The 27,713-nt window shown below is 40.3% G+C and overlaps 1 protein-coding gene across 3 annotated transcripts in view; it reads right to left on the bottom strand.

Annotated features, from left to right (window-relative positions):
• Col14a1 (collagen type XIV alpha 1 chain) overlaps nucleotides 1-27,713 on the bottom strand; it is a 196,616-nt gene that overhangs the window by 62,145 nt on the left and 106,758 nt on the right. For all 3 annotated transcript variants that reach the window (XM_087898783.1, XM_087898784.1, XM_087898782.1), the window contains exons 24-34: nucleotides 21,178-21,324; nucleotides 17,029-17,085; nucleotides 13,185-13,324; nucleotides 12,575-12,698; nucleotides 12,113-12,256; nucleotides 10,735-10,899; nucleotides 10,113-10,151; nucleotides 7,263-7,401; nucleotides 6,216-6,358; nucleotides 5,362-5,471; nucleotides 2,416-2,574 (exon numbers count right to left, since the gene is read on the bottom strand). In XM_087898783.1, coding sequence (XP_087754909.1) covers nucleotides 2,416-2,574; nucleotides 5,362-5,471; nucleotides 6,216-6,358; nucleotides 7,263-7,401; nucleotides 10,113-10,151; nucleotides 10,735-10,899; nucleotides 12,113-12,256; nucleotides 12,575-12,698; nucleotides 13,185-13,324; nucleotides 17,029-17,085; nucleotides 21,178-21,324 — 1,367 coding nt within the window. The remainder of the gene's footprint in view (nucleotides 1-2,415; nucleotides 2,575-5,361; nucleotides 5,472-6,215; nucleotides 6,359-7,262; nucleotides 7,402-10,112; nucleotides 10,152-10,734; nucleotides 10,900-12,112; nucleotides 12,257-12,574; nucleotides 12,699-13,184; nucleotides 13,325-17,028; nucleotides 17,086-21,177; nucleotides 21,325-27,713) is intronic.

Below are 27,713 nucleotides of genomic sequence, written 5' to 3'. Positions count from 1 at the left end.
CCTGGGGACAGCCACTGCCTATAGAATCCAGCATTTCTGAGCATACGTTGTTTTTGTTAAGACTGTGAGCAATTTCTATCCAGTAGTTACTGTGTCCCTGAATCCTTTTTCCTTCACTCAACTATGGTTTGAGAGGATACGTTTTCTAGAGATGCAGAATCTGGAGGCTTTTAACATTTTGAATTATAGCTATTATTTGGCAGGTGACGCTGACCTGTGAGCTAATATTATAATTATTCCTCCTGAATCGTCTGAAGTGTGCCCCTTACACACACACACACACACACACCGCCACCACCACTACCACTACCACCTAGAATTATCTAAACTATGCCCTTTACACAGCCCCCTCCTGGGATTATCTGAGCTGTGCCCCCCTCCTCATCGCCCCTCCTGGGATTATCTGAACTGTACCCTCTTACACATGCCCTCTCCTGGGATTATTCAAACTGTGCCCCTTATACATTCCTTTTTGCTGGTTATCAGAGGAAGGCCAACATTGAGATGGATATTTTTTGGAAACCAAAATCCCAAGGCCAGGACTTCTCGCACGTGGTGCTGACACCGTCAAGCAACCCCTCCCAAAGGAAGACTGACTACTCAATTGCATTTTTACGATCTAACCTAATATTATCCAATTCAGCATAAGCAAATTCTTTAGTAAGTGGGAAGACTAAAAATCTATCTAGTAGCCCTTCATAGACTTCTAGATTATCAAGGAAGCTATGGCTTTTGTTCTGGTAACCTTACAAAGAGCTCTTTAGTTATTGACGTCTATAAATTCCTCTTTTGTCTACTGTTGGCCACAAGTTGCCACAAAGAGACCTCTGTTTAACTGCCTTTCTTTGGTGTCCCAAAGTGAAAAATCACCATTAGTGGGCCTGGGATGTAAAGGAACGTTTAGATTTAGAAATCAATGTTTAATATTTAATTTGTTATGCACATAGAGTATATTATTACACATAGTATACTTTGAAACACAATTACTATTAAGTTACAATTATAAAATACAAATAGGGAAGAATGGAATGTGTATAAGAAATTGCAGTCAATGCCACATATGGTGTCTACTACAGACAACATCTTTTAAGAAGAGAAAGTATGCCAATCAAATAGTCTGGCTCTAGGGATGTAATTCAGTCAGAGGTCTTGGTCTGATATTCACGAGGTCCTAGGTTCAAGCCTCTAGACCACAAACAAAACCCTGTGTATGAGGAACAGTCCATTTCTGTTCACGTTCTGGCAAGAGTTCCTCGGACACTTATTCTGCTTGCAGGACTATGTTAGACACTGGCATGGTTTTGAAAGGACGTCCATGTTATTGTGTTATCTGAGGGAATTTATGCTGTCTAGGGAGGCAAGACATGAATAAATGAAAAAGTAAACAGATGTGACTGTCGACAATCCAGCTGTAAATGAGTTGTCTGTAAAAGACGGGGTGGAAGATAGGAAATTCGCTGCTGTGAAAATTTTCACTTCTCCAGTAACATGGCTGATCACTTCTGTGCACTACTGTCAGGGACTTTAGATGCACCATGCCTAACCTGCAGAAAATCACAGTAGTGCTCAGTGAGTCCCACTCCCACCCCACACTTAAATGAGCCCGTCTACTCATCCTTGCTTTTGTTGATCCAGCACATTCTTATTTTGCTAATTCTATGTTTTTACACTCTCTGAAGAACAGTTTCTGGTGGTATATAAAGAAAAAAATATACGTAAGAATAGTCAGAGTTCTTTTTTAAAATGTTACTAGCTCTACAATGACTAAAATGAGAGAGAGCTGCTAATTAGCTGTCGATGCATACTGCTAAAACAAAACCCTGTGGACACTATTCTTTTTTGTGGGTTGTGATGGAAAGCAATGTGATTTCTGTGCTCATTAAAAGTCTTCCAGGCTTAAATTCCATTTTAGTAATGTAAAAATTATTTTAGAATTGTTCCATAAATAATGACTAAGAATTAAAGGGAAAACCACATTATTGATAGTGAAAATAGTTTTAAAAGATACAACTCTGACCCAAATCATAGACATATGCCACTTTCCTGGGTATAATGTTGAGAAACTTTGTAAGAATTTGTATTTTCTTGCATTAATTTGTACACATACAGTTTTGAATTCCAACAACAAACCACTTATATCATAAATAAGGTACTGAATATTACAATATTCAAATCCTAAAACGTATTTAGATAGTTAACTAGCCTGGTGCCTGAAGCATTCTCTTTATAATATACCAGAAACCTACTGCCTTGAACATCCATGTTTGCTTAAAGAATCGCCATCTATGTATATGTCTGTCTATCCACCCATCTATCCACCCATTCATATCATTCCCTCCCTTGAAACCAGCTGAATGTCCATAAAAGGAATTTTTCCCTTAACAGACACACAGTTCCACTTCCTTATCGACTTACTGGTGCAGAGTTTCCGTTGGGTCCTCTTGATCTGACCATTCTCCCCAATACTTCCACACCATCCGATGTGATATTGGCGGACGCATTGATTGCCTTCTGACCCACTTCCTTACAGTCAACGACCACTTTGGCCAAAGTCTTGCTGATAACAACATGGAGCTAGGTAAACAGAAAAGATGTTTTAGAAAGTCCTATGCAAGGAGAAGGATTAACCAATTTGTGTAATTGTTTAACTCATTGTTCAAAACCAGAGAGAAGGGAAGGAGTTCTGTCTCTACATCCTTCGCTAGACCTTCTCTGTGACGGCTCAGCACTCAAGAATCAGCTCTTTAGAATACTTCTCTCTGGTGTGACTTGAAAATGGGTCACTTTTTAATAGAGATTTTAGCTTACTTTTGCTGGTGTTTTAAGTAAATATTGTGTGTTATCATGGAATTTTATATGTGTCTTTATAGTTAATTCCAATCTGTTTCCTTTCCCCATTGTCTTCTCCTGTTCATCGCAGCTCCTTGCAGCTGGAAGGAGTTGCAAGAGTGAAGGACACTTTCCTCAGGGAGAGGAAGGGGAGCATTGGAATACATGTGAGAGGAAGCCCTTCGGCTTAGGGTCTGATGCCGTTTTCTCAGACTACTATCTCAAAGACATGCAGGAGACAGTTTCAGCAGTCACGGGTTCTTTGTGAGGATTTGGAAAAGGCAGATCTTTCGAACCTCTACATAAGCATATTGAAGATAAACCAGGTAGCCACACTGTATACAAGTTCACACATAAAAGTGTCTGGGCCCACTGTACATTTTGATTTGGTCTGAGTTTGCTTCATGGCCACTATTTACCTGTGACAGATTAATGAAAGGAAAGTAGAATCCATACTCCAATAATAATTTCGCTCCTAAGGAAAGGTAACCATGGCAACTCCGTGAAGAGGACTGGGTAATGTGAATCAAGGTTACAAAAGCTAAATCAGCTAACACCGTGCTCAAATCATGAGCAGACTCAGCAAGTCAATGACGTGGCGTCTTTTATATTAAGACAGTTTAACTTTCCAGGTTTTGTTCAATGTTGTTTTGTCCCAAGGTTAAAGAAAAAACGAAAGCACATGGGATCCTCCCTATTTTCATTTAATGTTTTAAGATACATCAGTGTAAAAGCAACTCCAGTCAGTAGAGCAGTTGATTAGAAATTTTTCCTCTCAAAAAGCAACTATTCATTAGTCAAACAGAGGGCATTCCTGGGAAAATGCCACCACATCGCTTGCTCCTTGCTAACGTTGCCATTTACAAGAGTGGAAAATCACTTCTGTGTGTCCTAGGTAGCTCATTCTCACATTTAAAAGAGTATGTTGCTTTGCAAAGGACATTGAACCATTTAAAAACTATTTTGCATCTTTGGTTACACATACAAGCGGTTATTCCATTTATATCAGCACTTTGAAAAAGATTTGGGGACTATATTTTATATCCAAAGTGTAATAGACATAGCCAACTAATAATCAACAAAAAATTATTTTTTTATTGATTAAAAGCTGCTTATTTAATTGTAATGCTTTGAACAAATAAAACCTGATCTATGAGAACTGGACTTTATTGACATCTCTGATCAATGTTGTCTCAGTTTATCACAGAGTTGGCCTCTCCTTTTATTTTGTTTCTTGTTTAGTTTTACTAACACATAAGCCAGAGGGAAGAGGGATTCCTTTATGGAGCTTTTAAAAATTTAAAGGTTCATACATTTTAAGTCAATCATTAACAAACCTCACTTGTGGCTCCTTGAGTTCCGGGCAGGGAAATAAAGTCTCACACTGCCCAAGACACATACAGAGCTCATTGAAGTGAGAACACTTGCTCACGCCTAAGCCACAGGTGGTGGTGACAATGACTCTTTTGACACAGATGGATGCGGTAAATGTTTTTCATCTCCTCTACACTTTTCCCTGGCTACTTTTCAGTGCTCTCCACACAACTAAGAAAAGCATCACACCAGGGTTCTATTGAATTTCAAAGACCTGTTAATGGGACTTTTAATTAGTAAACCTTCACTTGTACCCTCTGCCCGGTCACACACACACTTTTTAAAAAGGTATGCAAGCCTATCAAACAAGAAATAGTAAGTTTTCACATGTAATACTTCTTAATTATACAGTATGCAGTAAAGATACCAAAATCACCACCAACAAAAGCATAGAAAGTTCCAGTTGGCTAGAGAGACCAGAAATCCTCTCTCTTTCTCTCTTTCTCTTTCTCTCTCTCTCTCTCTCTCTCTCTCTCTCTCTCTCTCTCTCTCTGTGTGTGTGTGTGTGTGTGTGTGTGTGTGTGTGTGTGTGTGCGTGTGTACATGTTCCATAATGTGTGTAGTGTCAGAGAACAACTTTGTGGAATTGATTTTCTGCTTCCATCTTTCACATGGGTTGCAGGGATCAAACTCAGTTCATTAAGCCTGCAATTTTTACTACATTTACACGCAATGCAGCACTGAGCACTGATCTAATTACTAATGCAGTTGCTTTCTCCTCAAAGAGGGAATCAGGACCAAATCTGTCATCATCTCCTGCAGTGCCTACCGTGAATGCACATTCCAGTGTCCCAGCTCAGAATCTTGGGTGTCATTATGAAGTCCTGGAGGAAGTAATTCTTACTCCAGTTAAAATCTGAAATCCTAAGCTCCATGAATTTTAAGAAATATCTTTCTGAGCTGGGCATAGTGGAGCATTCCTTTAATCCCAGAACTCAGGAGGCAAAGGCTGGTGGATCTCTGAGTGTTTGAGTTCCAGGACAGCCAAGGCTATGTAGAGACACTGTCTCAAAAAGCAAAACATAACCAAAAATAAAACAAAATAAATGAAACAACAAACAAAAACAATCTCACACATACACACACACACACACATTTTTGCTCCTCTTTCTACCAGAAAATGGAATTAAAGTACATTACATGAAGATCCTCACTAACCTTGTGAAAGCTTCCATAGAACATTTTCCTGATGTCAGGTCCTTCAAAAGTAACAGTTTGAAAATCTCCAGTATAGTCATAGTTGAAATAAGTCAGAGTTTTCCCTCCATCTAGTCAAATAAAGAAAAGTCAAAATATTTCAGAAATGCTTAAATAGGTGAATAACTTTTTCCTAAAATTTAACTTGACAGAAAATAATGAATCCACCATTTTGAAGTCAGATCTAAAACAAAATGAGGGAAATGAGACACTGAACAGTTCTCAGGTGGCTAAGGTACTCAACTCAATGACACGTGACGATGGCGAGACCAGGAACCCACATGGTCCCTTCCTTCACACCTCTCTGCCTAAACTTTTATACACGTCATTTCTGGAAAGAGGTCATCAAAGCTCAGAGTAACAGAAGATAATGAGAAAGGATATTATCAATAAATATTAGGAAAGAAAAACTGGGCACTTTGTCTTACTAGCCCACTACAGACAGCTGCTTTTCCAGGACATGACACATTACCACACTGATGTCTGCTTTGTTATGAACACACAGAGGTAAGCGCCCTCATCTTCTGTCCTTTGTCTTACAAGAAATTTTCATTATTAAAACTAAAGTTTTTTATATTAACAGCACTTCCCCTTACTTACTATTCATCTGAGCCTAAGGTTGGCACAAAGCAGGAACTCAGCAATGAGCATTTCTTGAAAGAACCGGTTAATAAGAGGAATGAATCAATGATTTCGTAATTCATTGCGTGTTGTTTATACATTGCATAAGTAATGTTGCAACACGAGACGACAAGATGGCATGCCACATGTGTGATCGTGTATGTAGCAAATGTGACACACATAAATATACTTACTGTCTAAAATGATCCCAACCAGTGGGTCGGAATTTTTGTTTAAAATCTCCCAAAGAGCGAATGGCTCCTGTGGGGTGTCAGGAAGAATCCGGAACAGGAAACTCATTGTGTAGTCAGAAGGCAGTCCTTCCGGATGCAGATACCTGAAGAAGGAATGAAAATAATACCCTCTTGTAACTTTCTTTAAAACGTCATCCTGGGACCATAAAGTCACATATTTTCACTACAGAAGCTTTGAAAGACAAAAGGAGACCGCCACGAATCCCCATCAGATCACTGTTGAGGTTGCCTGGCTCTCCAGTTTGGGGGAGTTTTCCCTGCCTCCTCCTCCCAATTCACTTTGGGAGTGCTTGTAGTAGAGACATACACCATGGCATCCATGTTTTCACGTGGCTCCAGGTATGTAAACTCAGCTCATCCGACTTGCATAGCAAACACATTTGTCAGCTGAATCATCTCCCTGCCCCAACTGTGGATTTCATCTCAAGTCATTGGTGTCTCTAAACTTTCCTTTCAGAGTTTCAGAGCTGTTTAGAGGCCTGAGACTTAGTGTAAATTAGGATTCAAAAAATATTTGCTCCACCCTATTACCATGTATGCAACCATCATTTTTACATGTTTTCACAGATGAAAGCATGCTAAGCTTCACCCAGCATTATAGGATGGGTCTGATGTTTTATATTAATTTTTCAACAATTTTATGTTCTGTGTATAGATGCTTTGTAAGTCTGAATACACATGTGTGCCTATTGCCCAGAGGAGTCAGAAGAAGTCACCAGATTCCCTGGATGCAGAGTTATAGATAGTTGTGATCTGTTAAGTGGGTGCTGGGAATTGAACCCAGGTCTTCTGGAAGACCTGGTGGCTTAACTGCTGTTTTTAAATAAAGAACTATATTTAAATAAAGAACTATAAACATAATTTTCTCTAAACATCATAGAAAAATCTTACCAGAAACTATTCCAGTAAATTACAAATTGACATCATTTTTATATTTAGATATAATAAGCATATAATTAACTTTAGCATCTTGCCAGGAAAACATACTTGGTTGGCTGAGAAACAAGAGCATCTTTGTGGATTTGATAACACGGGAACAAATTGAAGGTGCCAGGTTCCATAGAAACTCCTTCTACTGCAGAAAAATCCTTTTCAACTAAACCAAACATTTCCATCATCTTAAATCCTAAGGTGGTGAGAGAGGACATAAGAACAAACAGGAACTTAAATTATTTTAAATTTTCTACTAAATGTTTAAACACAGACAGATGTACCCCAAACAAATATTAATCAATATTTGTATTTAAAATGTGACAATGATGAGAATTTGCTGACTCTATAGATTGTTTTTGGTAGAATGGTCATTTTTACTATACTAATCCTACTGATCCATGAGATTGGGAGATCATTCCACCTTCTGATATCTTCTTCAGTTCATTTTGCAATATCTTAAGGTTTTTGCCCTACAAGTATTCACTTGCTTGATCAGAGTTACCCCATGATATTTTTATAGGCTATTGTAAAAGATGTTGTTGCCTCATTTCTTTCTTAGTATGTTTGTCATTTGTCTATAGGAAGGTTGCAGTTTTTTTTTTAGTTATTTTGTATCCAACTACTTTGATAAAAAAAGGTTTGTCAGCTATAGAAGTTTCCTGGTGGAACATTTGGGTTGCTGATATATGCAATAATATCATCTACAAATAAAGATACTCTGACATCTTCCCTTCCTATTTGCATCCCTTTTATCTCCGTAAGTGTTCCATAAGCAAGTTATAATCCTTGTAACAACAGAGGTTAGGGGTAAAGCAAGGGACTGAAGAAACGGATCTCTCTAGGAAGGGAGAATAAGATAGTTGTTGGATGGATAAGGAGGACAAAAGTGGGAGGACTGAATGGGGAAGCGGAGGGAAGAAGGGAACAGAGAAGCTGGATACAGAGAGGAACAGCTACCAGTGAGGACCACTGGAGGAGTCATGTGGAAACTTAAAGCAGTAGAAGCTTCGTGTGTGCGTGTGTGTGTGTGTGTGTGTGTGTGTGTGTGTGTGTGTGTGTGTGAAGGTGATCTAAATAAAATCACTAAATAACAGGGGAGATGGAGTCCCAGCTGGACAACTCTTATCACAGAATAAAGCTTCCAGTATCAGGAATGGATTATATCTAATTGAGCTGTCGGCCAAAGAGGCCCCATGGAAAACCCCCAAACGAACCCAGAATGTTGCCAAGGTTGTTGGTAGCTCTCTATAAACTGACAATAAGGCCCTATTTTTGAAGACAACATGTACACAGATCACTGAACATTGAGCTGGTGCCTACCTAGAGCCTTTACCCCTATGGGCTAGTGTTCATGGTACCGGAATCTACTCTGCATGCTACCAAAGAAGAAAGGTAAACACCAACCCAGCTACAAATTCTTTAGTTGACAGGGATGAGCTGCTTGAAAGATGTGTTAGTGCAATAGTGGTACAAGGCTTGGGGGAGTAACCAACCACTACATAATTGGATTCAAGGCTCACTACCTGACATTGCTTGGACAGCCAAGAACCTGAAACTAGATAGAACAGGGATCTAGGAGAAAATGAAACACTACTGCTCTGCTAAAGGAATACAACCATAAAATGACTCCTAACCACATTCTGCTATATTCATATACTCATGCCTTGCCCAAACATCATCAGAGACGCTTCCTCTTATGATAAATGGGAACAAATGCAAAGACCCACAGCCAGACAATGTGCAGAAGGTGAGAGATCTTAGAACACTCATTCCTAAATGGGATATCTCTATCAAATGTCCCCCCAGGGGCTTAGAGAAATCTGTGGGAAAGGAGGAGGAAAGATTCTCAGAGACAGAGGGGATGGAGAACATCAAGGAAAAAAAGCCTTCTAAATACAGCAGGACCAACACACATGTGAACTCATAGAGACTTTGGCACCAAGCACAAAGCTTGTATGAGTCATCACCAGAAGGGATCCCAGAACTGAGAAGTGGACACAAGCCTCAATCCTTAACCCGGAAGCTATCTCTAATTTATAACCACTCTCAAGTGAAAAATTAAATTTCTCCAATGGAATCTCACTGGAGACACCCTTGATTTTGTTAATTTGCATACTCTCTCTCTCTGTCATTTGGCTAGTTTAGATAAAGATTTGTCCATTCTGTTGATTTTCTCGAAGAACCAACTCTTTGACTCATTGATTCTTTGTATTGTTTTCTTTGTTTCTATTTTGTTAATTTCAGCTCTCAATTTTATCATTTGCTGTCCTCCTGGGTGAGTTTGCTTCATTTTGTTCTAGAGCTTTCAAGTGTTCTGTTAACTCACTAGCATGGCCGTTTCCCAACTTCTTTATGTAGTCATTTAGTACTATGAACTTTCCTCTTAACACTGCTTTTATTGTGTCCCATAAGTCTGGGCATATTGCGTGGTCATTTTCATTGAATTTTAGTCACTGGAGACACACTTAAGGCCAGTCCCCATGTTCAATAGCTGATGCTAAAACACATGTCTTGTCAGGATTCCCCCCACCAAAAAACAAAAAACAACAACAAAAAACCTTACAAGTCCTTTGCATTTATATTAAGATATATTAAGACTTCTGTTTTTGTGGGATTCCTGTATATACAAATGAGTGTGTCTCTCTCTGCACCTATATGTGCCTCTTTTTCTCATGTTTGTTTGTTTTGTCCTATTTGTCCTTATTTGTTTGTTGTTGTTATATCCTATTTTATTAGTCTTTAGCTGCCTGTTTGTTCCCTAATGAGAGACAGACACAGTGTGGGTTTCAGGTGAGAGGGGAGGAAGGAGGATCTTGGAGAATTTGGGGGATGGGAAACCATCATCAGAACATAGCATATGAAAAAGCTTATTTTCAATAAAGGAACCATTGTGACAGTGCATACCTGCAAGGTCAATTCCGTCCTTGTGCACCATCGGGCAGGCTGGAAAACAAGGCAAGCCGGGTAAAAGCCTAGCTCATGTATCTTCCAAGCCCATGGTTTCATTGCGAAATTAACACAACCTTCCCTAAGCGTCCCACATCTGAACTCTAGTACATCGTGGCAGTGGTTACCTAATACCCCATTCAGACTAAAGGGTCACACCTTCCAAACTACTCTCCATTAATTGAAGGATTGTCACTTGAAAGCCAAGTTGAGAGATGTTTTGATTAAGACATCTTTGAATATGATTTCCTACCTTTTGTTTGTTTTAAGACAGGGTCTCACTATGTAACCTTATCTGATACTAAGTATTCCAAACTGGCCTCAGACTTGGGGCCATCATCCTGTCCCACAACCCTTGTGTCGTCAATTTGGGAAGATCTTTATCAACCCGAACCTCTAAAGGGAGGCGAGAAGACATTTACCTCATATTCTCAAAACCATAAGACTTTACACCTGCAAGATAAATAGTCCTGGGAGCCAATAGTGCTTCCTCAGTTCTAGATGGAACTCCTTATTGAACCAGCATTAGCTAATTCAGATTCTAAACAACACCCAGGAATGCAAGCTCTAAAGAACTAACTTGCTGATGCGGTTTCACAGACAAAAGTAATTAATTCATCTTCAATTTTCTTGAAGGCGTCAAAGTCATCCACGAAGAAGACATGGCGTGCGCTGGGTTTGCTGCCAATCCGAACCAACTCTGCGTAATCAGCATCGGCCACACCGATGGCAAAGATGTTGTAACCTGGGAGCGACAGCGAGCAGACTTTCGATTACTTTAAGCTTCACAAAACACAATCAAGGTAAGATGCTGGGTAGCCAGATGTCTAAAATGTGCTCCTTCAGGACGCTCATTGCGAGTGACTAATTCATTTCTTACCATTCAGCAGAATTCTTCATGTGTGTATTTCATTATGTGAGAATTGCTTCATCATCCACTGAAGAAACTTTTCCATTTAAAAAAAAATAAACTCAACAACCTAGAGCCTTAGCTTAAGGTTAAGTCAGAAAGGTTCCCATTTGAGCAACATATTTACAGTTGCATATTTTTATTAGTTATTCTGACATCTGAGGCATGAGGTGCTATTAAAACAGTAATGGTTTGTTTTGAGTTTGTTGTTGTTGGGATTTTTTCCCCTTCAGAAGTACAACTGGAGTTCTAGCAGCCTAAATTGGGTCACCATGTAAAAATTGACACATAGGTATTAAACTACCGTTGCTAGGCAATCATCTCAGTTTCTTTCCTGCGACAAAATATCTTGACAAAAGTCACTTAAGGGAGAAGGGTTCACGGTCCATCACTGCAGGGATGTCACAGCAGCCAGAGCATGAGGGAACTGGTCACATTGCATCCCTCATCGGGAACTGAGAGCAAAGAATGCTCACATGCTAATAAACTCACTCCCGCCTTTCAGGTCAGGGCTCAGGCCGCGAAATAGCCCCACCCATCTGCAGCTTGGGCTGTCCCACCTCCATTAATCCAACCAAGAAGACCGCCATACAGGCATGTCCACGGGCCAACCTAATCTAGAGCTTCTGTCATTGAGACTCCCTTTCCAGATGAGTCTAGAGTATGCCAAACTCAGTCAACAGAAATCATCATACGTATTTCATATAACTGACCCTCCACAGCCATCCTGCAAGAATCCTTATTTTGCAGATCAGGAGACAGGGGACTTTCTAAAATGAGCTCCTTCCTCTCCCTGGCCCTTCCGAAGGGTCCTTCCAATAGTATGAATAGTAGCGTGAATCGATACTGGAGTTCCTTAGACAGGGAACCCTGCCGTAACGAATCATACATTGCTCTCCAATAAAAACATGTAATTACAGACTGTGAATGTATGCAATTTCTAATAAACCATATAACCCACTGGGGGATATTTAATTAAGCCGACAGGAATGTGTGCTTGGTGCCAACATCGTTCTCAACAGCCATGAGGGTGCATATAGGAAATTACCATCGGCCTGCATCTCCCTGGAGATTTTGTTGACATCATCTTGTGACCTTCCATCAGTGATAACCACAATGACCTTCGGGATGCCTCTCCTTGTACCTGACTCCGCAGTGAACAAGGTGTCGCGGACGTACTTGATAGCTTTTCCTGAAACAAAGAACCAACAGTTCCGTTTCACTCTGCATGTGATTTCACAGACAGAAAAGGACAGGACAGAGATGTTACATCAGTGAAAAATCCTTGTGTCTTGGGAGCTGTGGCTGCCACACAAGGGAAAGTACCTGTGAGGTTTGTGTAAGGCCCTGGATTCATACTCTTCAACCAAAAGAAACAAACACGCCTCATAACAAAAGTCATTTCTAATGATTACAGTGAGCTTTGTTTTGCCAGTGTTTGTCTGTTTGGGTCTTACTGTGAGCTTTTGCTGGCTACTATTACACAAATGTTTGCCTGCTTGGGTCTTACCTGTTTTAGTATTTCCTCCTTTGTAGGAAATGTGTCTGATTGCATCAAGAAGTGTCTCCTTGGTTTTGTAAGCATCGAGTTTGAATTCTGTTCTGGGGTCATCCGTGAACTGAACCATTGCCACCTGGAGACACATGAAATCAAGCAACAGGGTGAAGATCAAAAGCAAACGGCTAAAGCCAAGTACATTCTATTTCAAAATCTGTGTGCTCACTCATTGTGCATGGCCTGGCTCTGACTTTTAAGACTTCCATGCCCTTCAGTGCAGGGAAAACAGGATGTGCAAAGGAAATTCTCTGCCTTGGTATAAAATAAATGCCACCTAATAGCCTTCCTGCCGTCTTTAATTTGCTACTCTCAACAGCTCTTGCAGGGACATGTAACTTTTGAATGTCGCAGTATGAGGGTGCCATCTACAAATGTATTGGGCCGCACCATAGCAATCTTGGGTGCATGTATCCATGGACAACAGGTTGGACACACCTATAAAGATTAGCATTCCTTCATCACAGGACTTTGACTACATCCCCTGACAAGTAGCCACAGTAAGAGACTAAGAAATAATTCCTGGATGCATAGGATAATGTAATGATTAGCTAGTTAACCTTACCTGAGTTCCGTCTGCACCAATCCTGTCCAGGGCTCCCACAGTGCTATACAGAAAATTGATGATCTTATTGAAATTGTCATCTCCAATACTCCAGGATCCATCCACCATGAACACTAGGTCTGCCTTGGCTGCTTTACATACTGAAGACCAAGGATACATTTTGAGTCAGAGGGAAGAAGAAAATAACATCTTCAAGCCAGAAGACAGGTAGCAGATGCCTTCCGGTAACTAAAGTGCTTTCCAAAAGAAAAAGCTTAAGCTATTAAGATTCCCCATCCAGGCTCCTGAAACTTTATCACCATTGTTTCCCTTTGATGCCATTTGAGGCGGAAAAGCTTCTGCTGAGCACAGGGGATCAGGGAGGAGAATCAAACCAGCCATCACCGCAAGGAAGGAAAACGAGGAATGGGAGACATGGAGGTGAAAGGGACGCAGAGACAGAAGCAAGCAGCAAGCACTGGCTAATGGCCGCAGACGGAAAAGATGTCTATGCAACTGCACTGTGCACCCTGTCATCTGCTTGTGGAGTCTGAATCAATACCAGAGGAGTAGAGTTAGGGAGAAAGCCATGCGATATGATGGAATCAAATAAACTACAATTTGGGTTGGGGGTGTGGTGCCGCCATAGCGAGAGTGCCCACCCAGGATGCTCAAAACCTTCAGTTTGATCCCACTGCAGAAAATTGAGCTTAGTGGCCCATGCCTATATATCTGGCATTGAAGAAGTAGAGGTAGGAGGTTCACAAGTTCATGGTCATTCTTGACCAATGACAAGTTTGATGTCAGCCTAAGCTACATGAGACACTGTCTTTTTAAAAATCTATAATTAATTGGCAATAAACACAAGCAAACTTTAATCACTGCATTACTCAAAAATTCTTCCTATGTCCTTTTACCATTCACTGACATGTGCCAAAAACAGGTGCAATAATACTAGTAGAAAGACGCCATCATCAGCAGTTACTATGGATACCATTAAAATGCCATACAGTACTATAACCAAAGCTCTTCTCCAATGAAAGCCACCTTTCAAAGTCCTCTTTGAGCTGTTTCTCATGGTCCAGACCTCGTTTTCTCTGTAAGTGTGGATCACTATGATTAACTATGTTTTATAATGAAGTACACAATTTACTCTTCAGTAAAATTTTGCATACAAATATTCTATGAGATAATTTGCCTTTCTCCCTTCTTAGAATCAACAACCTGGATACAACTGTAGCAACTTCACCCCTGTCTGCTATTTATAAGGTGAGATAAATTATCTTCAAGCGAGGTCACACTCGAAGACAGTGAGGATCTGGCAAGCTCGCTTTCATGACTTCTGTGACTTACACAATTTTATAGATTCATAATCTGGCTTTAAAGTTGAAAAGACTTATAAGTCTTCTAATTATAATAAGGAAAATAAACAACATCCTCTGTTTGCAAGGAAAGATGAAATAAACATTGTTTCATCTTCAAAATAAAAGCAAAATTCATTTTAAATTTTACTAATGAAACATTTGCTTACAGTAAAAGAAAACTCATCAATATGCATGAAGAAAGTATAATATTTAGGATATAAAATTGTGTCTTTAATTTTCTTCTTTAAGCATTTTTTTTGTAATTTTAAATACTTACCTAATAAGTATCCAGTATAACTTTGATAATTAAAAATAAAAACCTATACTCTAGGCTTTCAAATAAAAAGCCCAGGGCCAGACGTGGGGTACCTCTCCTCATGTTGTTGACCAAGGGTGTCCCAGAAATCTCCAAAACAATATAGGCTATTCCTGTTGCTCTTGGCTGCCCACCAGAACTTAACAGTAAGACCCTATTGCTGAAGACACCACACCCTTTGGCCACAGGACACGGAGAAATCCTATTTGTCCTGCCAGGAAGCTTCCTCCCTGCTGGTTAGCATTCACAGTACCAGAAGGCGCTATGTGGGCCTGCATTAGGGGAAAGTCGTCAACATTTTTACCCAGCTGGGAATACTATGTACTGTAATATATGTGCATGCATGGGCTCATTCATGTGTCTGTGCATGCAAGCATGTGGAGGCCTGAGGTGGATGCAGGTGTTTTCTTCAAAGGCTCTCCGCCTACAGGGTAGCCCCCTGACATAACAGGGTATCTCCTTGGAGCTGGATCTTGACCTTTTTGTTAGACTAGCTGAACTACAAGCTCCAACAATCTGCCCTAGGTTCCAGCCATCTTACTGAGGTTCTATGTTGACGCAAGGGTCCAAACTCAAGTCTTCCATGGTAATGCAGTGAGATCTTTACCAACTGAGTCACCTCCCTGGTCCAAAGTTATCTTTCCTAAGCAATGATTTCGTTAGATCATCCTTCCCTTAAGGGAACTTCCTGCGCACCATGCTTTTGAAGGATAAATCCTTTATGTTGGCACATGATTCCCTTCGTAACTCTATCTTTATTCTCGTCTGTGTTTCTCATTAAAGCATTGAGGGTTCTAAGCACAACATTGTTGTTGTAAACACAACATGGGCCAGATCACTCTATGTCACTGAGCATTATTTATTCTGTTATTTATCTCTCAAGTGTAGTGGCGTTTTAATAAATAAAGCTTGCCTGACGATCAGGGAGTAAAACAGCCCCACTGGTCAGCCTTACAGACCAGGCAGTGGTAACATAGACCTTTAATCCCAGTAGCCATACTTGTTGCTATAGAAACCAGGAGGTGCATTCATTTCATCCCAGTGGTGCATGCCTTTAATCCCAGCCCAAGAAAGGATTATAAAACAGGAGGAGAAGGCTCACAGTTTCAGTTTCATTCTGAGATTCTTAGAGGCCGGATCGCCTGTTTGGACTGAGGTCGAGGTAAGAGCCAGTGGCTGGCTGCTTTGCCTTTCTGGTCTTCACGGTGAACCCCCAATATCTCTCTGAGTTTTTAGTAATAGTCCTTCACTCAAGCTTGTTCAGAGACAATGAAATTTCCCCCATTTATCAGTCACCAACCAACGGAGCATTAATTCACTCTCTGGCTATCAGAATCCAGTGTCTCCTTTAGAACTCACGCCATTGATAGCGTTAGCTGCCTTAGTGCACATTTCTCTTATAATACTGAAAGTAAACAGAGTGTAGCAGCCATGTGCTATGATAGTATTCCTTATGCCCAACATGAGAACTTTGAAAATCAATAGTAGAGGTAATAAATGCTTGTTAATGGGATAAAAATTATTGAGCACTACGTTGTTTAAAGGCTTAAATAGATACCATGGCAACTCCAGCTGTTGAGATGAGAAAAGAACCTGGAGAGGCACTCAGGGGGTAAATTGGAGACCATTCCCCTTGAATGTAATTTTGAATGGTCAAAATTACACACTAGCTTTTCACTTGCATTATGTAAGTATATAACTATTCTTCCTTGCTGAACAGTCTTTATTCTGAGATTTTTTTCAATGAGATCAACATTAAGCAATTCTGGAAGAAAAATCCATTCAGTGTATATAATTTATTGTTAAGTGGGTTTGTTTTAATTGTCGTGGTTTGAAAAACATGAATGTATGTTAAGAAAAAGAGTAGGTAGGACAACAAATATTGTGTATTAATACCTTGGTTTTCTTCTAAAATTTATATTATTTTTAATGGTGTGTATTTGTACGTGTGAGTGTGATGTCCCAGGAAGTCAGGGGCTTTGGATCACCCTGGAGCTGGAGTTACAGGGTTGGGAGCTGTTTCATGGAGGTGCTGGGAACCAAACTCGGGTCCTTCGCAGAAGCAATGTGTTGTCTTTACTGCTGAGCCGTCTCTCCAGCACCCACTTTGGTTTTCCCCTAATGAACGAATAAAAGCAGCAAACATGTCGGATGGAGAATCACACTGCCCCTACTGTTCGCTTACCTTCCTTTGCTGGTGGAATGGTTGGAGCAAACGTTGGTGGCTCGGTGGGAAGTGATTCTGTGTAAGAAAAGGACAAAGAGCGTTCATTAGTGATCTCATCGTAGAGAAGAGAGGAAAGTTATATAGGAAATCTTTTATTCAAGGTTATCAATGATGTTGATAACTGGCTTCCTGGAGAATTTTATGACTGCTATAAACTAGCCACGGCCTGTGAAAAGTCTCTTTATCCATCCTTTCTTTGCACACCAAAGGCATGAAGTGCCATTCTGCCCCCATTCAGTCTGCCCAGCAGGAGTCGATGTAATCAAACTGCCAACTACAAAGTGGTTCTGATGTTGATTTAAGACAGAAATCCTAGCCTTCATTTGAGATATAGGTTCTGCCTGTTTTCACATACATAGTGAACTTCATTTCCATTCTGTCTTCCTAACCACTGACCATCAATCCTTGATCCCTGACACTTCTAACCCTTCCCATCCTGTGTCCCCAAGGAGATCAGCTACGAATGAAATGTGATTCACTCTCTATTCTGTTCAGTGTGCATCTGTAAAAAAAAAAAAAAAAAGTCTTTCAGTTCTGAGGCCCAAGAATAAATACTTAGTGTGTTCAGATAGTTTCAACCTACACTGTGAAAATAACCTGGGGAAAAAAAAGAAAAGAACCTGGGGAAAGTCAGGAAGAAGAGTGGCTCTCATGCCAACTCAGATGGCAAAGCACCACGGAGCTGTAGTACCATTAGGCAAAGATAAAGTAATATTCTATTTTTCATTTTTGTTAAGACCTGAAACTGAAGATTTAGGGGGGGAAAAAGCCTTACTCTCCCAGTTCAATATTTGGGAAGTCTCTCTACTAATAATGGCCATTCACAAAGGGGAAGTTCAGCCTCAAGCAGCCAACAGCTGGAAGAGTTCGAACTCTGACAGATGTTACAAAGAGAATTCCTTCATTAACAGTGTTGAGTGTTGTAGTCTCTTCTAATCTGGGACTCAATAAAATTAAATTATCTAAGCGGCATGAGTCAACGCGAGAGAATGAGGTAACTCCACATTACTAATAAAGAAGAAGTCCATGAAGTAATTTTTATGTGAAACAAAGCAAGGCATAGGACACCATGGCAGGAGCCCCTTTGTGGGCAAAGTCCAAAGCATTTTGTGGAAGAAACGACAGTGGTAGAAATATGTCTTTCGAGAAGACAGACTGAAGGAAGACACTTAGTGTGTTGCTGCTGTTATGTTATGGATACATGAATCACTGTTGTTTCGAAAGGTTTGTGTTGCTTCTTTGAGAATTCTAAAATTAGAAAAAAAAAAAAGAGAGAGAAGAGATAGGGAGGGTTTTTAATACTAAAACTATGATTACAAAACTTTCATTAGATCACTACATAAGCCAGGCTTTGGAAGCCTGACTTAAGCACTCTAAATAACTTGGGAGTCACGGGTCTTCTTTACCACTCAGCATTTTCTCTAATATAGAAGGCTGAGGCATATCCTCGGATTCATAAGTAAACTCAGAATCAATCAAGAGGCGGTTTGTTTGAGCAGAACTTCTGGTCGAGGAATGCCCTGGGTATGAAGAGCACACACGCAGGCGCCATGTGTTTATCCTCTTACGTGGCACACACATGGTCCCTATCTCCAGCCATATGAGGGGCTGCCACCAAGCCGACAAACTGTCCTGATCTGCATTGCCTCAGACAGTTGAACTAGAGCCAGTGGAAGGGAGCTACAAGAAGACAGATGTTTTCCACATCAGGGACATATTTACATCAAACTAAGAGATCCCAATTGGAATTAACCCTGGGTTAGTAGCTAACAGTTGTTGAAATTAAGGTTAGGGGCTGCTAAAGTAGACCAGAGGTCACAAACTCAAGCGTTTTTTTAACAGTCAGACAATCACTGAGGATGAACAAAGAACTCAGCCTATGAGCCTGGGAACACAGCAATTAACAGCTTTGAGCAGATTGGCATCAGGAGGGTACATGAACTGTATCTGAAAGATGTCCAAAGTTTTCAAAATGTATTTTTAAAAAATGTTAAAGTAAAGGTCCAGAGAAAGCACATGATAGTGAGATCTAGCTCCTCTTTGGCTCTAAGTTGTGACTCCCAAGGAGACAACGGTGAAGATAGAAGTTTGTGTCCAATAAAACACAAGCTCAAAGGTGTTGAATCTCACCTGCCAATATTGGTGATAAGAAAATAGATATTTAATTTTACTGAAGAGTAAAAAGAGCCTCAGATGTGTTAAACTACCCAAGATAATGATAGTAGAAAGTGATCTCACAGAGATCCAATAATATCCAAGTTGTGTATACTACCAAAGACCTGTTAATGTCAAAAAAATATATAATGCACATCCATAAAACAGAATTCTTTTTTATTTTTCTCTGCTCTCCTCCCTTCCTTTACCCTCCCCTTCTACCCTCTTCCATGGTCCCCACGCTCCCAATTTACTCTTTTTTTCTGCTGTGTAGTACTCCATTGTGGAAATATACCATGTTTTCCTTGTCCATTCTTCAGTCAAGGGACATTTAGGTTGTTTCTAGATTCTGGCTATTTGAAATAATGCTGCTATGAACATAGGTTGAGCATATGTCCTTGTTTTATGATTAAACATCCTTTGGTATTGCTGGGTCTTGAGGTAGGTTGTTTCCTAATTTTCTGAAAAATCGCCATACTGATATCCAAAGAGACTGTACCAGTTTTCACTCCCACCAGCAATGCAGGAGTTTCCTTTTACCCCACAGCCTCTCCAGCATGAGTTGTCATCAGTGTATAAAACAGATTGCTAATCAACAATAAGAGACTCAAACACCAGATGCACTTGATGGTGTTGGTAAATTTCAAAAACATGCTAATCAAAATGTGGCAGACACAGAAGCTTTTTGCATATTTGTATTCATATGAAGTGTCCAGGAAAGGAAAATACAAAATAAAGGGCATTACGTGGAATTACATATGGATGAAAAGGTGAGAGGGTATGGCTAAGATGTTTCTGAGTTGATGGAAATGCTTTAAGATGGGACAGCAGTGATGTCTTAATGATTCTTCAAATGTACTCAAAATAACTGAGTTGCCACATAAAATGGCTCTTAGTGTTTATGATACATAAATTATATGTCAGAACATATATACATATGTTAAATATATTTATTGTGAAATACATTTTCTATATTAAAACTTTAAATGATTTTCCTTATTATATTTTAACCAATTTCTTAACAAAGCATCTCATTATATAGTAATGGCCAGCCTGGAACTCACAGAGATTCCCCCCGCCTCTGCTTCCTGAATGCTGCAATTAAAGGCATGAATTATTGCCTATCTGCTTATCAGGTGTGTTTTCACGGAATATGTGGATTGTGATTTCTTTCTCCGTGGTCCTGGAAGCTAGGAGATCTATACAAGGTTGTAGTTCTCTGTAAATGCCATGCAGAACCAGAAGGAAATCCCATCACCCACCACTTATTCAGAAGTTCATCCTCAGGTATTTGAATTTAAATTAGAGATATTGAGCTAGGCACACAAACACCACCACCCTCAACCTGCTACTATTTAACCTACTTTATCCATCTTAATGGCTGTGGCCTTCAGGTCAGGAACTTTGGATTAAAAGCCAACCCAAGAAGCTGATACCGTCCACTCCTTGGAACATGTCAAATGTGCTTCGTTTTAACTTTATAGTTTTCTCTCCCATTCTGTGCATCAGAGCTGGGCTTCAACTTGAAAAACAGCACAAGGACCTCCTGTTAAGGAGGCAATAACTCGAGGGTCAGCCAGTTGGAACGTGTTGGCTCTGAGCCTGCCCTCATTGCTGTGGTAAGATGATAATGTCCTCAAACTCAATTTCACACACCACATTCCATGAATGCTTCTTATGCATTTGGGTCATAATGTAAATCATTGTTTCGAGTCTTTTGCCATCAGATGGCCTTGTGGTTTCTTGTGCAACATATAGAGAATGGAAAAGAAAGCACACTGGTGACAGAAAAGGGACAATGCAAAGAATTTGGGGTGGGTAAAAGAAAAAAAGTGCATTGCCCATTCTCCTGGGCAGCAATAGCTACCACTTTCTTAAACAGAGGGAAGATGCGGAGCCATCTCAATGTGCTATTTGCTCACAATGAGGGGAATCAGAAGACATTTGACTTACGTGTTCTTTGCATGATGCTCACACTTGGTCCCTCGATCTCCTGGAGCTTCGTGTAAACACTGATTTTGTAGTCTGAATCTGGCTGAAGTCCATAGAAGCAATGCCTGTTCACACCTCCCCCCAAGGTAGATTCTTGTGCTTGTGTATCTACAATGAAAGTGAAACAGAACACACATATATTACTGGAAACAGTCATTATTTTAATTTTTGGCTTCCAAAATGCATAACAGGGATAGTCTCCGACAAGTAACCCCAGCATTTACGTTCACTTGCAGCATTGTATCTCCAGGTAAGGGTTTTATAAATCCACTAAATTTTTTCCTGTTAAACATTACATTTAATGTGAATTAAAATAAGACTTATCATTTTAAAAAATTGCCAAGTTCAAGCCTTTATTAGAAGAAGAATTATATGCATGCATCTTAACTCATCTGGGGCACTAAATTCTCTTTTATTCAACTTGATTCACCATAACGTAGTCACATGGCCACAAAATGACACAGAAGGGCAGATCTTTCGCTCCTTACAACTTAGCATCATCCAAGACGCTGTAATCGGAATCTGTTCTCAAAGAAACATGCACAAAGGCTTAGGAAACTACCAGAACAATGTAGGAGTTCCAGAGAGCCCACTCTCTTCTCTGTCACTCTTGGTTTTTTGTTTGTTTGTTTGTTTTTTATTAATATTTTAATGGTTGGTTTCATCACAGCATTTCCATGCATGTTTCATTAAATTTATTTTAAATAATTCCCCTTTACTATTGTCCTTACCTGTCCTCCTTCTTGTGGTCCCCTTTGTCTCCTCAAATAGACACCACTTTGTTTTCATGACACATGTATTCCATTCCCCCCTCTTTTCCCCCTTGTTCCCACTGAAGACCTCTTCCTCCTCCCTTAGTACCCCTTACCCATACCCCCATCTCAGTTTGACCATGAGCTCATTACGTAGCTAAAAGCAACCTTGAATTTCTGATCCTCTGCCTCCGCCTTCTGAATGCTGGAGTGACCGATGTGAGCAACCGTGCCCAGTGTTATGGGGTGCTAAGGATTGAACCCTGGGCCTTGAGCAGACCAGGGGAGTATTCTATCCACGGACAACATCCCCCACCTCCAGTCTTGATGTTTAACTGACACCTGTGTCATGTCTGTCATCTCATGTCAATCATGTCATGTCATGTCTATCCTGTCTTATCTACTGTAGAGGAGACTCAGCAAGCTTAGAGGACCCTTTCTAAACTGCCTGACCGCACGATGAAGCCCCTTTCTCTTCTTTCAATGTGGATATGATGTTTAAGTGGTTTAAGGTCAGAGACAGGAGTGGTGTCTCCCAGTCACTGGTACGCAGGCCCTTTTGGTTCAAGGATCTGTGTGACATACACCAAGTGTACATCATCATATCTTCTGTCTTCACTGCGTTGAAGACACAAAGAATGATGGGAAAGTAACTGTTGGTCCCTTTCTCTTTTCCCACAAATTCAGAATAAAATTGCCACACTTCTCTGGAAGAATTAGTGCTGGCCCGGGGGTGTGGAATGAGAGGAGGTGGATTCACCATCTACATCATTTATTGACAGCCTATTTTATCCCGGGTTCCTTGAAGGTATCCTCTCCAGTGATAAGCCCCACCACAAACGACAACTGACAAAAAACTCAATGAATGTTTATCGTGTACCAAGAACTATCATAAAGATTTTTATGTATATTAATCCACTCTAACCTTACACCATTTGAAATTATCCCCAATCTAAAGACAAGAACCTAGAGGCCAGAAACATTAATAAGTTACTACAGTCCCTAGCTCAGTCACTGAACTGAAACTTGAATTCAAACTCTAAATTCAGATTGTAGAACTGTCCATTACTCCATCAGAAGACAGTGCAAACTAAAGACTCGGGTCTTCAAGATGAACAGTCTGAAAGTGGTGTAAGCTCACTAGCTAGAGACCAGGTGAGGGGTCCTCATAGGTACGTGCTGGCTTTGGTTGATCTTAAATTACTGAAAAGTTTCAGAATTAGGAATATCATTCATTTATTTATTTATTTTGCCATAATGGATATCAGACTGGAATGAAGCATCAGCATTACTACAAAAAGAACAACTATTAAAATTTCCCTCTAGGGGCCAGCAAGATGATTCAGTGGGTAAAGGTGTTTACCACCAAGTCCAAAGACTTGAGTTAGATCCTTGGAGCCCACATGGTAGAAGAATGAACCCAGCCCCCACAAATGGTCTTCCATACTTGCTGTGTCATGCATGCACTCAACTCCCCCACTCATCACCAAATACACACCCAAAAAAGTGTAACTTTAAAAACTTGCCTTGGAATTAATTCTAGATTCGTTTCCATAAATCGTGTCCTTTGTTTTTTCCTGAAGATTTTTTTTTAATTTGTGTGTATGTCTGTGGGAAAGCATACCACATTTTTTGTGTGGGTACTGGAAGAGGTCCAAAGAAGGTGTTGGATCCCTAAGAGCTGGAATTATAAGAAGCTGTGAGCTACCCAATAAGTGTCCTAGAAACTAGCTCGGGCCCTCTGCAAGAGCAGCAAGTGCTCTTAATGGCTGAGCCATCCCTCCAAGTCAAATTGCATATGCTTCATCAAAGTCTTATAGCTGCTTATTGCTAGGAATTTAGAAACTGCTGTCAAAGGCTTCATGGATTTAATTTACGCATTACACATTTTGTTTAATGGTTAATAAGAACCATCTACTTCTCCAAATATATCACTTCAGAAGTTTATTTTTAAAAGCAACATATACAAAATATAAAAATAGATGAAATAATTATTAAGTGAAAACATAAGAGAATTTTCGTCTTTTGAAAAACATAGCATCTAGATTAGCTTTGATTTTATATTTTAATCTGTATCAATATTTATGTATCATACAAACATTTTGAATTTTGGCTATGGAAAAAGCTTGGCCTTTAAATTAAAGCTATTTGAAATTCATTTTTTAATATTGTGAATATTAAAGAATTTCAGAAGTGAACTTTACAAAGTAATATTTGTTAATATATCTGCACTGGGCTGAGATATAGTCTAGGGCTTCTCCAGCTTGAGTGAGGCTGGGGGTTGATCAGCATTACAAGAAAGTCAAATATATTTGCTCACAATTAAATACTGCCTACCTTAGTTATTTCTAATATAGGTAATGCTGAAGTGAAAAGCATCGTTACTGGGCCAGCAAGATGGCACCACTGGATAAGATGCCTTGCCCAGTGCACCTGACTTTAATCCCTAGAACTCACTGAAACATGGAAGGCGAGAACCAACTCCACAAAGCTGGCCTCAGACCTCCACACGGCCTCCCCCTGTGACAATAACACTAAATTTAAAAACTGTTACCATTTTATGAGATCATATTTTACTGTGAAAGAAACAGACTTAGGAAACCCAGTGCTTGGCTTTGCTAATAGTCGAGTCCACTCTGGGGTTCCAAGGTTCAGAACCCCCAATAACTGTTTCTCTCTGTAAGCACCCTTTGCAACCACCCGGAGGTCTCAGTAAGTTGCCCATAATAGAAGCATTTCCTGATCCTATGCCTGGAGTATAAAGATCCATGACCACAAGAGCCCTCCATGCATTCTCCAGGGAATGGTCTCTAGAAATGCTCTGGCTCCGCCATTTCCCATTTATCATGGATATCTGTGTACTTTAAAAGCCCTTGAAAATGGAATATTAATGGGCTTTACTGTAAAAAAAAAGTATAAATCCATAAGACGTTGGAAAATTGGAGTGGGCACATTAAAATTAATGGCAAATCGTATTACTTTGACTCCCAACACTAACAAAGAGGGGTTCCATGAGTCAGGATGTACGCATGTTGCTTTTGGCATGTGCCATTCAAGTCTAATGGCTTGGCCTTAAAGGAAAACAAAATCTAGAATGATCGCATGGTGACTAATTCTTTCAATCCCTCTGCCCACATTCTGGAACAGGGTAAAATGTTCCATTTTTGTGTATTTAATTCTAAGAAGCAAGATAATCTAAATTCTCTGGATTGTTATCATGCTGGTAATGACGTCACCACCTTGACTCCCCCATCCAATCCCCAAAATGCCTTGAGAGGCTGCTGATGGCCATATGCAGACACTATGAGGGACCGGGACAAGGATCATGGGAGAATTTTATGACAAAAAATTTTATGGCATACGTTCTTTTCCTGGGTTTCTCAAATACCTGACCTCCAATACTGTGCCTCTGTGTCAGACAGTTTGATTTTGCAGTGGGTTCTGTGTACATTTCTTTTGAACCTTCGTCTTTGGTGAGGTAGATAGCTACTCCGATATACTGCAATCCTCTCTCCCAGATAACAAGACACTACCACAAATTGGCATCTGAGCGCCTAAAGGGATAGAAGGGGGGTGCACCCTCTGAACTCTTTTTTAGGTCGTCTACAGGAATTCACCAAGTTCTACAAATTAAGGAGGACACACAGCATTGGGACTTCATGGCAGGAACGCAAGGAGAAATGCTGCACCCCACCATAGCTGCCACGTCAGCCTGAAAGCAGATGGGGAAGGAAGGCAACTAGGATGTCATGTGGGCGCTCACAGGCGACTGAGTTACCAATTCAAAGTCTCTCACTTCGATCTATGCCAGAATCAACCAAAGCCCATGCCTGGATTTGGCAAATGGATAACTGACAAGTTTCATTTCAGTCTCTTCCCCAGAGGGGCCTTGTCCGGCTGGTGATCTTCTCCCCTCTCCTAGCCATAAAAATGTCAGAACGTTCACACAAGCAGATGTCTTGTGTCTGCCAGCCTTGAATGGCATCCTTCTTTCTTTTGATCCCTCCCCTCCCCTCTTCGTAATTATAATCTGGACAGCATTAAATACCACCCGGATACTTCTGGCCATTGCCACCAGACACAGTTAGCGAAAGCAACCAGGTCCAGCCAGTCTGTTTATTTCATCCCTGTGCACTCAATGACAGATTTAGGGGCATGTGATCAAACCAGACCAGGATGACTCAGTTTCTGGACTTCTGTTGGAAATATTGGGAAAGAAAATTCTCTTTTCACCACGCCTGTGAAGCTAGGAGCTGGAAGGATGTCACTCTGGATGCGACTGGAGCCCACTCACAGAGCAGGGCAGAGAATTCAAAAGCAGACTAGGAGGGAGCAAGGCTCCATCTCAAGGGCACTGTTCAAAGACCTGATCCAGATGTGCCTGATGCCAGACTCATCCAGGTCTCTCTACCGATTAGTCAATAAACTGATCCTTTGTTTATCTCCCTTTCTTTAGGTGTCTGAAAATATAATAAACATGTTTAAATGGTTCGACCTGGAGAGTTTGCTTACAAATGCTTGGAAAAGGGGGGAGGGTAATTGTCACAGTTAATGATTTCAAATGAGGTCATTCTGGAGAAACGGAAGCTTGGAGTTAGCTGACAGGAAGCTGAGGCCCCAGTAGAAACATCTCTACTGATGTCACACCAGAATAAAGGTGTATATGATCAGGCCCTGGGGGATATAGGAGAGAAAAAGGATATATACTCATTCAAGGCTAGAAATATGGCTGGGGCATTCGGCAGTCAGTGGACACCCCCACCATAGGACTTTCTCCAACATAGGAGCAATCAGGCCCCATTTCTCCCTGTCAGCTCCTCTGGCTGGGACAGAGGGAGAGAAGGTCCTGCAGAAGCAATATATTTATTTAGCCAATAAAATATGTCGCATGGTCAAAACCTGGGACTCATCCGCCCACTGGAATGATGAGCATCTTACCACAAGTAAGGGTAGACAGAGGGCCAGTCACATTTCTATGTAAGATGAAGGTGCTCCACCCCAACGCCCCCACCAAAAGAAACCAAATTCTTTGAACTAAATTCTATCAGCTGAAATATCAGACCTACATTCCCCTCAGTTACCCTCACCTTCACCTCACCAAAACTTCTTTTTGACAGCTCTTGATTAGAATCTGTTGCTGATAAATGCCATTGGATGAGAGGCAACTGAGCTAACTTGGCATCTAAATCCCTCAGCTACAAACATTGATGGCAAGTAAAAACAAAAAAACAAAAAAACAAAAAAACCCAGCACTTCTGTGCATTCTTATGACTATAGTGATTCAGTTTGAAAGGTTTCTGGCAGACTGAAAATAATTCTTAGGAAGTGTGTAAGACTTGCACATTCTGACTCGTTTTGTGGCCACCAAAGGCCTTGGCTTCAGAGAGAACACTCTGTGGTTTGGGTTTACCAGATCAAGAGTTATATCCACTAATCCTATCTTCTGATACAGAATCTCAGTGCTTCTCTGCAAATATATTATTCTAAAATCTTGAACAAAAAAATTCATTTAATTCATTCATTAAGCTAATTTTTCTACATATCTTTATCAACTCACGCAGTAAATTATTTTTTATAAAATATGACCATCTACAAAAACTTAGATTTTCTTCATAAGTTCTTAAGCCACACAAAAGGGTACAATTATTGAGGGTCCATCTGGAAGGGTGGTTATTAAGCTTAGTAGCTTTAAGCCTAACAAATGCCAATAAATATTAACCTTGCTATATTAAGTGTGATTATAAA

Source organism: Myodes glareolus, chromosome 19, assembly GCF_982192425.1.
Source record: "Myodes glareolus chromosome 19, mMyoGla1.1, whole genome shotgun sequence".
NCBI classification, from domain to species: Eukaryota; Metazoa; Chordata; class Mammalia; order Rodentia; family Cricetidae; genus Myodes; species Myodes glareolus.
This window is presented reverse-complemented; position numbering and strand designations above follow the sequence as displayed.